Source organism: Borostomias antarcticus, assembly GCF_949987555.1.
Source record: "Borostomias antarcticus genome assembly, chromosome: 4".
NCBI classification, from domain to species: Eukaryota; Metazoa; Chordata; class Actinopteri; order Stomiiformes; family Stomiidae; genus Borostomias; species Borostomias antarcticus.
Genome location: NC_140237.1, coordinates 10,258,497 through 10,271,851, shown reverse-complemented (window position 1 = coordinate 10,271,851; position 13,355 = coordinate 10,258,497). Strand labels below are relative to the sequence as shown.

Here is a 13,355-nt window from a genome sequence, read left to right as displayed (position 1 = left end):
GAAGAGGATTGTCTTCCTCGCGTGGACCTCACCAACAAGCACATGCACCTCCGTCTCCGAGAAGTTCCTCTTCTTAGCTCTTCGTTCCATGTTTCATTGTCCCGCCTGGGTGCTCCACGCTACCTTTTTAAGCCGGTTCCTTCCGGGAAACCACGTTTGGCCACTCATGGTTTTGACCATATATGGTTGGATTAGGGCGTGGCGAGGGCGGAACACGGGGCGCGTGCGCGTACGCTCTCTTCCCCGCCAGTCTCGGATTTCTCGTGCAGAAAAGGGCGTACGACCTTTTTGATAGATCCGAAAAGCGTGTATATATTCTCGTCGTACGCTCGATTTCGCATTTTCCGCGTTTTCGTCGTACGCCCTCTTTTACACCGGAATTTACACGCTCTTTGATAAATGAGGCCCCTGTAAAGTTCCTGGCAGGTTTGAACCCAAAAGCACAAGGAAACATACACAGTTTCAAGGAAAGGTCAGTCAACAGGAGAAGTGCTGTCACTCAGGCAAACAAGTCCGACAAAGAGCAGGCTGGGAATCCAAGACCCAGAAAGCAGGGTGAAACAGGCAGGTCCGGAAGAAAACAGGTACGAAGAATGCTGGAAAATGTCAATCAGAGAACAAAGGGAAGTGGACTGGTAGACTATATGCTGATGGACTACAGGAGATGGGTGGGAAAACGAGGTGAAGACCGCGTGCTTGCATGGCAGGGGGAAGTGGCAGGGTCTCAAATGACAGAATAGTTAATGAGTGCCATGGTATGAAAAGTTCACCCCCAGGCCTGCAGCAGATCTAAAACAAGATGAAATGATCAGATGGTCTCAGGCAGCAGAAACAGTAACTAAAAGTATCTTAAAGGTTAATGATGGCAATAGAACTACAGCCTACCACCTCTGCTTTAATCTCTGTGATGACAGACAGATTTATAGCCTATATGGCTTAATGTAAAAGGGAAGACATGGAATGAGATGCTGCTACTGACTCTCTGAGCCCCTCCTGGCGAGTCCATACATGCCCTTTGGAATGTTGGTGTGAGCTCTTCTTAAGGCTCAGAGCTGCCTGTCTGCCCCTGCAACTAGTGGGAGTCCTATCTACTCATTCCGATCTGATGGGATCTATCCATAGCAGCCTATAGGAGCTGGCCAGCTTCAACTCACTTCTGAGCACCGTGTGCTGTGTTTCGCCATACCTGACGTGACGACAGCATTTCACATTTCCTGCTTCAGTGTCGAGAGGAGCAGTGGGAGGCAGGTTGATGAGGCAGACTACAGGTGAGCACCGCGCGATAAGAGGAAGGCTACGACTCCGTGGGAAGGTGCTATTCCGTTGGTTTATCTGGGCTATTATTGGACATCTATTTTCCCAGTGACTGAAAGCTGAAAGGTATTTTTTTTTCTTTTCAAACGTTATTTTATTCCATATAATGTGAGGCTTCTTCCTTCACGAATGGGTGTGTATGAAGACGCTGCTCATTCTCATATCTTATCATCTGCACACGCACTTAAGCTGATTGTACAAATTACTGTAGGCAATACAAAATCATAGGCTACTGAACAGGAGATGCGCACGAAGGGCCATGTCGTTGGCCTGCGTGTGGTTGTCGTTGCAGCAGGAAGTGTAAAGCACGGTGGGGATTGACTCAGGCGCGTCGTTAAGGGTGGGGAAACGATTCATCCGTTTCCACCGGTGAGCGTGTCCTACGAGAGAGACGCATCCTCCGGGTTCTTGGAGCTGAGGGGGGTCTTCCCCCGCGCGGGGGGACTGGAGCGACTCCTCGGGACAGGGACCTCTAGCCTGGCAACTTTATTCGACCACTATCACTTTGTTCTCTGCGGAATAAGAACAACAGTGTAGCGAAGTTCAATTTGGGATGGGTCGGCAGTAGGACTTGATGCGTGTTGTGATATGGAGCGAACCCAAACGCACAACACAGACACGGGAGGTTTACGAAGGTTCAAATTGTAGACTAGCCCAGTGAAAGGATGTGAGTTGAGGAGCGGCTGTGAATGGCGTGGGCAGCTGAATGGCAGGTAAAGCAGGAAGATGAGGAATGATCCTGAGCACAAAGACAATTGTAGCCTACAAACTTGGAACCTATATATAACACGAAGAACGAATCGCTAAGATGTCAGTGTGCCACTACCACGATCTAACCTGCTGGTCCCCAATAAGGCAGGTCTAGGACTACATTTGAAACCCATGAATAGAGGCTACTGTTGAGTTGATGCGTTAATGGAAGGCAGGTGTGCAGGATCCATGGGGCGGCAGGACAGGGACACAAACACAGAGAGACCAGCAGGGGGCGCACAAAGAGAAGGAAACGCAGAAACACCATTGGATCGGTTACGGTGAGAACGGCAGTGACAGAGCGATGCGTCAGTTAACCTGCTTAACCACAGGTCTTTATTTACCATTATGAACAATGGACCTGTAGCCTATGAATATAAAAATAGACTGCCCTGCCGACGGATGCTGTTAGTTTGATTATGACATCCTGATTAAGAGATGATTATTATTCTCTTAAATAATTTCTTAGCCCCAAAAGAGAATTTCTAACATGACAAAACAACCCAATACAACGTTTCCATTTTGGGTATGCCTACATATTTAAATTTGTTAAAGTAAATGATTTACGCACGAGTGCGTAAAATGCAGATTATAGAAGCCCATATACCTACAGAATACACCCGTGCCAGGCCTTTTTAAAAACGGGACTCGTCGCGCTCTCCACCCGTGTATTGTCTTTGTGTAACAAGTGTCAGTAGGCTACTGCTTCCACCATCACTCTTACGCACTCCCACTGATTAGGTCTACTTGATTCTCGCGGTAATATACATCAAAATCACCTGAGAGTACAAAGCAGTCCAGGAAGCTGGAATGTTTAATTTCCTGATTTGAGTCTTCCCCAGCTCGTCCTCCACCCAATAGTTTGGGTACAGGAAAACGCGCAGGTGAAACATGTGCTGCCTTTGCAATATAATTAGTCCCCCATCCACTGCCAAACAGTGCAAACCTCAAATCTACGGAAGATGAATCACCTGAAGGTTATGAACAAAACAAAAAAAGCATCTGAGATCAGCGGGATTTCACACCTCGCGGCTCGCGCTCCGAGGAGCTGTCAGAGTGTCGCGTGGGCGGCACCAGCTGGCTCTCGCGCTCCCCACGCGCTGACCAGAGTGATGCTCAGAAGAGAGATGCAGCGGTAAACCTGTTTGGCATGACGCGCGGTGGGAGGGAACCATAAACGCATATTAGTGCGATGTCCGCACCACACATGGATTAGTGTGGGACAAGATCACACATCGACCTGGGCAGAGCTGTGTCGGTAGAGGCTAGAGAGCTCAACAGCCAGGCGAGGCGGGAAACGCGCCGTGGGGAACGGTTACACGCGACGCCACGGCACCGAGCTCATGGGCGCAGAGAGGAGTTCTATCGCGGGGTAGATGGTTCCCGGAGAGAGGAGGATAGAGAGTGGACTACAGGATATATTGAGATAGAGCCTTTGCTTGGATTTGCCGGTTGTAATAGTCCGTTAGGCTATGGAGAGACGAAGTGACGGACACGATCCGGTGGAGACGATTGACGGTCCTGGTAGTAGAGGATCAGGTAAGCTGGCTCCTGCTCTGAGGGATATTTATTATTAAATAAGAATATAATTATTATGCTATAGACTTAAATCTAATGTTGCATAATAAGAACATCTCATTGAAACCCTTAACTCTACAAGCTCTATGAATTGTTTTATTCTCACTATTTTAACATAGCCTAGGCCTACTGAATAGTCATGAAGATGTGTGTCACATTTAGCCTACTTACTAATGAGCAAACCTGCTTGTACATAGTGGTTCTGACATATAAATAAATAATACTTTATTGTAGCCTATTCATTGACTCGGGTTCAGTAGGCTAACTGGTCAACCCTGGCCTGAAATAGCTTACGCAGCACTGAGGCGGACAGTGCTGAACATTTCACGCTGGACGGTCAAGAAGGAAGCAACGGCTTGGAATCATCTTGGTGAAATATTGGATAATGGAAATTATAGCCTACCACATAGCCTAGGTCGGATCTGTAACAATACTTATTTAAATACAATATAGAGTTCTTAAATTTAATTAGGCCTACAATATTTATTAAATTAAATACAATATTTATAATAACCTAACACAAACCCCATCCGTGTTATTGCCTTGTTTACATTTAGAGGCTATAATGAACAAGACTACTTCGCTCCCTGTAATCCTCATTAACATTTCTCACAGCTCAGTGTAATTTGATCATATTTCCTTCCTCAGCCTGAATGTGTCAGGTTCATTTTAGCACTGAGACCCTTATTCTGGTGAAGAGCCCTCGAGGCCAACGCTGATGGAGGAGGAGAGAATAGAGCTGCTATAGTCAAGGTCAAGGTCATCTTTATCAACTCACAAGGAGACAATTATTGTGCAGCCAGCCATCCATGAAACAAACAAGCAATATAGGGTACATGACATCACTACAGATTACATTAATACAAGTGTGGCATGGGGCTCTAGAACTGAAGCAGCTTGGCTGTAAGCATCTTCTCTAAAGGCAGAATACATAGATGCTGTTTCTTTGTCCTCCTTCTAAAGCACACTCACATGCTGATTGTGGACAAGATGATTCCATGTTTCCTCCTCCTGAAAACGGCAGCGAGACCAATGGAGTCAGTGATGTCACAGAGCCCTGTCCTCACCAGGCCCCAGGTTCCAACAGTCAGAGCAAGAGAGCATCTTCATGGTCATATATGAGGTGGCGTCACCATGTTGTCACTTAGAGCGCCTGTTCCTGTCTCCTGGGAATGATTTGGGGCATTCCGGTTTCACTTCAGTCAAATAAGGATGCGGGTTAAAATTACAATCCAAAAATGTTTGATCCAAAAGTATTTGAAAATATAACCCCAATGAGCGGGTCCTACAGATACGCCCCCATAAGACAGGTGAGACTGACAGACAGATAGGCTGGCCCACCAGGTAAATCCCGCAAAACTAGCTAATGACCAGCTAAGCTTTACCGAATCAGGTTCATAGGAGAAGATTAGTTTTAAAGTGCTATATTAGCATTACTAATTAGCTTCCTGCCAAAATGGTCAAATTTGAAATGCCTGTAATGTCTTTCTTTTTATAGATAGGCTATCTGCAAATGTTCCGACATGATGCAACATGATAGTGCCCTCTTCATGAACAGTCCGTTTCAAGTCCCTAGGGCTGTAAAAAGTTATAAGCACATTATGGGTTCTTGAGGCAAATTTGTTCCCCACGAGGAAAGACATACCCTAAGTGTACCAAGTTTCATACATTTTTGTCCAATGGGGTGGAAATGCCCAGCCTCGTGTGACCATCCTGATCTTGCAAGCTCACATTCTGTTTCTCTCACAAATCATACTCTCCATAGAGTGTTTCCTTTATCATTGCCTTGGAGGGGATGCCTGCCCCCCCCCCCCCCCAAACGGACAGCGGACATTTTCTGACTGAGAGTGAAAGATGATGAGAGGAAAATATTTTCGATTGCTGCTACTTAAGAAATTTAACCACAGTTTAGTGTATGTTTTCTCATGTTAGTAACTATGTAGGCAGCTATGCGTGTGGACTAAATGGCATTGCATTGAACTTAGTTCCCATTTTTCCCATTTAGGCTAAGATTATGTATTTTCAATAATGCTTTTGTGATTTATTTTCAGCTTTTCAGCATTCACACAAATTTTGGGGGCAGGAAATGTATTCTTTTCTAGCAGTGTTTTTATGTGTTATAAATGTTAATTATGTTATGTGCACTCGTTTCGTTTCAGATCAGTGTACAGAAAGTTGTGACGGTAGTGAGGAGCGGATGCTCGTGATAGACGGTGATAGACAGATGGTTCATCCAATCACCTGCCAAGTATTTTTGAAAGTGCCTGCCCTTTTCCAAACAGTTTCCAATTGATAGTTCCCAGATGGTTATGCGAAGCAAACCATCTGGCACGTCAGGTTAGTAAATGCCAGCATTGTGTTCTAAATTGCTTATTATAGCGCCACCTATGGGCGAATCACGGTGACTCTTTCTGGCGTAGTTACTCCTGGTCTGTAGTTTAGACCTGGTGATTTATAGAATTTTTGGTCCAGGACTTAAAAAGTTATTTGAGCATTTCCAGGATTTTCTTTTTATAACAATACTGAAAAGAACAATAGGGTTCCTACGATGGGGGCGGCTGTAGCTCAGTTAGTAGAGCGGGTCGTTCAATGATCGAAGGGTCAGTGGTTCGAATCCCAGCTCCGACTGTCCACATGTCGAAGTGTCCTTGAGCCAGACACCTAACCCCAAATTGCTCCCAATGAGCAGGTTAGCACCTTGCATGGAAGCTACCGCCATTGGTGTGTGAATGTGTGTGTGAATGGGTGAATGAGAAGCCATTGTAAAGCGCTTTGAGTGCCGCTAAGGTGGAAAAGCGCTATATAAGTGCAGTCCATTTACCATTACGATGTCATTTTCGTAACTTTATTTGATTTTAAATTCTGAACTGGCTGAATTGAAGCTGAATTGACCCCAGTCTCGGTGCTCATACAGGCAACAGTGAGGTGTCCTCATCGGATATTCATGTCCTCACTTGTATGGAGATGTAGTCTCTCTCTCTCCAGACTCAAATATTACATTGAGTTGCCGCACAAGCTGGTATTCTGAAGGCGTATCGACGGTTCAATGAAAGAGTGACAGGTCGTAACAGCAAATGAGAGACCCTAGCCCAGGTTAGATGGGTGGGGCATATTTATGGGTGGGAATGCCTGATCGCTGGGATTCCTGCAAAATCAATTAATTCGCCAGGATTTCAGCATCAGATTTTCGCATGAAGTGTCCCAGACCCATAGAGAGATCTGCAGCATAGTTAGCATAGCTCACGTAGTGTATCAGTGAAAGAACTCTCATGGGTTTGGCGTTGAGACTAATGGAGATGTAACCAAGTTACATTCCAGTCATTTAGACAACACTTTTATCCAAAGCGACTTACAATAAGAACATTCATCTAACATTTGTCTATAGTAAGTAAACCGACTGTACGTCCCAATCATCGGCAGTAAAGCCTTTAATAAGAGTTGGTAAACTCAGTCCTCAGCATGAAATACTGATGTTTATGTGAGGAGGACACAGTGTGTTTGTAAGGCAGAGGACCCAAGATTGAACCCAGAGTGGGGTGAGGATGGAAGCAATGTTGATGAGAGAGATTGACACCTGACAAGCCCTTTGGGGTCACATGTCACATGTCACATGTAGTCAGCCTTCTCACATTCAAGTAGAGCATGTCAGCACATGTCAGAGATGATGGTGGGAGTTGTGTGACTCTCGCCCCCAGTGGAACACAAAAGGTTCTGGAGTGGAACCTCTGTCATCTGATATTGCCATGCCGAAGTATGTGAGTGGAGTGACTGCCTGCAGCCTGTTCTGGAGCCAAGGAATGTACAAATATTGGACACATATGACACTAGTGGTTCTGGGTAGAACATGAAATATGATTTCTCACGGTTCCTTTTTTATACTTCCTTGCTGGGAGGTCTGCCATCATAGCTCCTAAGATAAAGACATGCTGGGACCAGACCTGCTAATACCACACATCACTGAGGCCTTACAATACATACCTCACATAACTGTAGATGTGCTTGATAAAGGTTGTTACGCACAAAGTAAGCAATAGCACCACACATGCAACTCCTGCATGCAAGGTGAGTTAAATCAAGGACACCTCGGATTGAGAAACAGTGATTCGACCAGGTCTGGTTTGGAATGGGTTCTTCTCATACAACCGACCACCATTGCACCATCTTACCGTCAATACCCGCGGGTGTGAATAGATTTCCCAAGCATTTCTCCGCCATCTCTACTTGAATCACTGTTCCCCCGGAGCCAGAGTCTGGCTTGGTGGTATTGATTTGAAATTGACTTCAATACTGACTCTTTTCCCCTTGCATTCTGGCGCTTGCTTCAAAGACTCGTTCACACACTGCCAGTAACTACTGTGGATTCTAACGGTGTGCAGAGGTTACAAATGCTGCCTGTGATCAATTATGAATTTCACACCATATTACCATGTCATTACCGAAACGAATACTCTAGTGAGTTATAATTATACCATGAAATGAGAGACTGCTCTAATCTCACCTCTTCTTACCCTCCTTTCCCCCTCTCTCTCTCCACTCCCTCTCATCCCTCCCTCCCTCCCCCTCCCTCTCCTCCCTCCTACCCCTGGCCTATCTCCCCTTACTCTCCTTCATTCTCCCCCTCTCTCCTCCCCACACCCCCAAGGCTCCCCCCCAGATAATACCTTCCTGGTCCATAACTGGTCCAGCACGTGCCTCCCTGAGCTGGAGCAGAGCGCCACCATGAGGAGGAACGAGAGCTACCATCGAGTCCCGGCCGAGGAGAAGCTTTCAGAGCCGGGGATCCTGGGAAACGCCAAGGGGGCGGAGGAGGACCGCTACAACCAGTACGACTCTATAGTGAGTACACACTTCTGTACTACTACCACTCTATAGTGAGTACACACTTCTGTACTACTACCACTCTATAGTGAGTACACACTTCTGTACTACTACCACTCTATAGTGAGTACACACTTCTGTACTACTACCACTCTATAGTGAGTACACACTTCTGTACTACTACCACTCTATAGTGAGTACACACTTCTCTACTACTACCACTCTATAGTGAGTACACACTTCTCTACTAGTACGACTCTATAGTGAGTACACACTACTGTACTACTACCACTCTATAGTGAGTACACACTTCTCTGCTACTAAATGAAGACATTAAGAAACAACAATGGTGTGTTTTTTGTTTGACGGCCGCTGTACTGAAAAAGGAAGTTACACCAATGTAGCGGTTATCGCAAGTGTGAATTCATTTGGGAGTGGAGCTGAGCTGTGCCCTCCAGGCCATGCTGACTGTCATCACAGCCTATAGGCCTGCCCTAACCTTGAGGACATCTTACCTCAACGTGTGAAAACTTCTTTTTACACTTAGAAACGTCTTCTCCGGGCATCAGCACACAAACACGCACAAACACAAACATACTATCAGTCAGAGGAAGAATGATAGGGCTCAGTATAATTAGTATGCATCAGTGCTGCACAAACACAATAGCCTATCTGATAATCAAAAATAGTTCCTGTTTGTCTATATATACCCTATATAAGAAGCCATCAGTCATTTCTATTGTATTCATATTTAACATTAATGATCTTAACATAGGCTAGTTTCAAGCTTTTTCCCCACACTTTTTTTTGCACCACAAAAAGTGAAAAGGGCTAATGCACCTTCAAAGATTTAGATTTAGGTGCGTAGGAAAAAAAAACTTCAAGACTTATAAAAAGAGAGAGGTCCCGCACACTGTCCTCGCTCACAACAACGTTTCGGTACCCCGACCTTCGTCAGGTTTAAAATCATGTAATGATGGCACACCTATATACAAAGGCAATCAGGGCAATGACCAAACAAGGGCATGCAAGGTTTTGTTAATTGGAAAATTCCTAACGTGTAAAAACCAACCTGGCAATAAAAGGGATTGTGATTGTGATTGCACCATCAGGAGGCTGGATCTTCCTGCAGTAATCACAGATGAGAGTCCCTTTCTTAAGCTTAGCTCAGCATCAAAGCTGTTTTAATGAGGGTGGTAAATAATAAATGTTACTGGGTCCTCTGAGGCATGTGTGGAGAGTTCACCGGCTAGCTTTCTCCAAGCTAATGACTAATGCTAATTGTTATGACTGTATTGATGATAAACAATCCCTACCCACAGCAGTCCCTGAAGGATGTTTAAACTCCTGCAGCGGCTGGAGGTGGCTGTTGTTTATGATCAACACATTGATCTTCTGAAGTCAGATGAATTCCTAATGAACCCTGTCGGGGGCTCAGGTGGCTGCAGCCAGACTAGAGGTCCAGTGACGAGTGTATGCGACCGAGTTGAACTGACTCACACTCACTCAATCAATCAATCAATCAAAGCTTTATTTGGATAGCGCATTTCATACCCAGAGGCAACACAATGCGCTTTACAGAGAACAAGGGAGGTGGGCATACGACCCACTCTCTACATATTCCAGAGGGAAGCAAAAAAACAGTAGTCACCCGGGGGCCAGATAAGTGAGCTGTAAAAATACTCCTATAGGTACTGCTCCTAAATACTCCTATAGGTACTGCTCACCTGTGCTATTAAATGGCTAGCGTTTCGGTGGTGCAGTTGACTAAAGTAGTGTTTACAATAGGTACTATATCCAGGCATGGTGTAAATGAGGGTGAAAGCAACACTGACAAACGACACAGCGACACATGTGACTCTTTACATCGGTAGCTGTCTCCGTATTGAACTATTTCGTCATGGAATAAAACAACGCGTTTGAGTTTTATCTCCATTTACGTTCAGCTTATCAGGTGGCGTTGCTTTCTCTCTCTCTCTAAATGGAGCATTATCATGGCGAGGGTAGCTCATGATGTTTTACAACTGGCTCTGTGGCCTACACGCTGTATCTGTCTGCAGATTTCTGTTTATCACCACTCACTGCGTCCTCCCCGCTAACCGGAGGTAGTGGAGTTGTGTCCCCTCCCTCAGGCCACAGCTGTACAGTGACTCAGTGTGGTTGAGTCAGAGCGCCTTACCCTGCTGTGCGTGGCTGAGCGCTAATGTATGCTAATGTGTTTGGATGCTGCCGCGGGGATGCCGCTCGCCACAGGAGGAGGTGGGTGGGAGGCTGACAGAACCCTGGGAAGGGCCCTGGAGATCTCATTCCCTGGGTCCGTGAACAGCGCTCTCCTACTCGGTCGATTCACAACGCATCCTCCTGGCCCCTCTGAGGAACGACCGCTGACCTTCACTGGGACCTTCTGTTGTGAGGGAATGGGGCGGGGGGGGGGATTAATGTGTTTGTTCAAAAATGTGTTTGTGTATGAGCTGAAGGCATGTTCAATTCATGGAAAGGAATGGCTTTTGTGCCGGAGCAAATATTTGACTTTGGGTGTGAAGTGCTATAGATAAGAGTTGGTGAGAGTTGTAGGTGCCTTTGATTCTGTCAAATAATATCTAATCTAATTACTCATTATTTACAAGTTATATAAGTGAAAGGAATTCTTACATTCCAATTATGATATTTGTTGAGGTTTAATCTGTTAAACTGTTCATTACACACATATCCTAGCTAATTTAGCGTAGTTAATTTGTGAGCTCACATACTGTAGCCTAGATAACATACTGTAGCGTACTGTAGCTCACATAGCCTAACTAATTTAGCCTGGCTCACATATTGTAGCCTAGATCACATAGTCTAGCTCTATAGCCCATCATCCACATACAGTAGGCTACTGTACAGTACTCCCCAACCTCAATCATATACCGTACATTTGATTTGACATTTCATAGGATTTTATACGGTCCGATTTTCTCCTTATGCGGGGTACGATGTGCTTCATATTCACCGAGGAAATCCTCATCTCTGACAGACAGCCGCTGATTCTGAACTTGAGGACTAAGGATTTCCATGACAACATGCCTCCTCAGCTGCAGCCTCTTTGATCTGGCATCACGTCACACGCCGGAGCGCTGGTGATGATCAGACCCATGTTTGATTAGTCAGAGACCAGGGCTTCCCTCACAGCCCCGGTGATGAGGAACGGCCCTGCATGGTTTCTGATTGGACATAGTCATTCTGGTCACTAATCCTGAGGAATGTCCTCATGACTGAGATTAAGCCTCCCCTGCCAAGAGATTATTATGACTTGTTAATGGAGATTATTAGATAATAATTTGATAGTGGTGACCTAGTATTACCTCTAGGCATAATAACCAGCTCCTCTGGAGAGCTGCTCTACTGTAGATGCAGTAGATACTATTGAATACTTAATTTAGCTGGGACTGACGTATCACAGTCTAAAGATGAGATGTGATTGTACTTTGATCATTACAGTATGTTTCAAACCCTGTGTGTTTTTCAGATAGACATTGATATGCGTGCCGTACAACAATCTTTCACACATTGAAACTTCACAAACAATATGCTCAAAATCTCCTCTTTCATTTTCTCATCCTCTCTCCCCCTCTCTGCCCCCCGCCCCCCCCCCCCCCCCACCTCCCCAAACCCCTCCCAGCTGCTGAAGTCCCTGAAGCCAGACGATGGCCCCCCACGCTCCGGTCTGGGTCCCTACTTCCAGGACGGCCAGCGGAGGGTGGACTACGTGCTGACCTACCACATCCAGAAGCCGTCCAGCGTGCATCGCCAGCCCTCCCGCTTCTACAACATGGCCCTGATCCGCGGCCTGCGCCGCAGCATGAGCATGAGGCGCAGCCGGGCCACGCCCCCGGCCAGGGAGGACCCGGAGCTGGCCGCCCAGGAGCACCAGATGGATTACCACGACGACGACCGGCGCTTCAAACGGCAGGAGTTTGAGGAGAACCTGCTGGAAATGGGCCTGGAGCTGGAGAAAGACGAGGGGGTGAGGAGGAGGGGGAGATGGAGGACCGCACGGGGGTGGAGTAGGGTGAGGGTGGGTGTATAGGGTGAGGGTGGTGAAGTAGGGTGAGGGTGGGGGTATAGGGTGAGGGTGGTGGAGTAGGGTGAGGGTGGGGGTATAGGGTGAGGGTGGTGAAGTAGGGTGAGGGTGGGGGTATAGGGTGAGGGTGGTGAAGTAGGGTGAGGGTGGGGGTATAGGGTGAGGGTGGTGGAGTAGGGTGAGGGTGGGGGTATAGGGTGAGGGTGGTGGAGTAGGGTGAGGGTGGGGGTATAGGGTGAGGGTGGGGGTATAGGGTGAGGGTGGTGGAGTAGGGTGAGGGTGGGGATATAGGGTGAGGGTGGTGGAGTAGGGTGAGGGTGGGGGTATAGGGTGAGGGTGGGGGTATAGGGTGAGGGTGTATGTACAGGGTATGTACAGTAGAAAGAGAGTTAAAGGAGTAACATGGTGATTCGTCACACAAAGTTTTTATATTCTATTTGCTCAAGAGGGCATTGAAGAAACATTATATGAAATATATTTGTCCTTTAGTTTTGGAGAAGTAGATGTTAAATTTATTGTCCTATTTTCAATTGGTTGAGAATGTTCTCCTCTAGTGAGGATGCATGAGGATAATCTCTTTTGCCTCATGAGACCATCCTGATCTTGTGACCTCACTTTCAGTTTGCTTCCGCAGTCTGGACTTCCCTTATCTCAAACAATTATTTTCAAAATTACATTTTGACCGGGCCAGTCAGACAGACAGTTCCTGGGGGAGGAACCCCAGACCACCCAATTTCATGTGTCCCCCCTGGGTGCGTACTGCCAGGCCTAAAAGAATAGAGGAGACACTGCTTTACCATTAGATTACCACCGACTGGGAGGTGAGTTGGCA

At 46.4% G+C, this 13,355-nt stretch overlaps 1 protein-coding gene across 1 annotated transcript in view; it reads left to right on the top strand.

Moving 5' to 3' along the window:
• Positions 1 to 7,697: 7,697 nt before the first annotated feature.
• ano1a (anoctamin 1, calcium activated chloride channel a) overlaps positions 7,698 to 13,355 on the top strand; it is a gene marked incomplete at both ends in the record, with an annotated part of 45,263 nt that continues 39,605 nt past the window's right edge. Inside the window, 3 exons of the mRNA XM_084437306.1 lie at positions 7,698 to 7,704; positions 8,285 to 8,478; positions 12,122 to 12,466. Of these exons, the coding sequence (XP_084293432.1) occupies positions 7,698 to 7,704; positions 8,285 to 8,478; positions 12,122 to 12,466 (546 nt within the window). The remainder of the gene's footprint in view (positions 7,705 to 8,284; positions 8,479 to 12,121; positions 12,467 to 13,355) is intronic.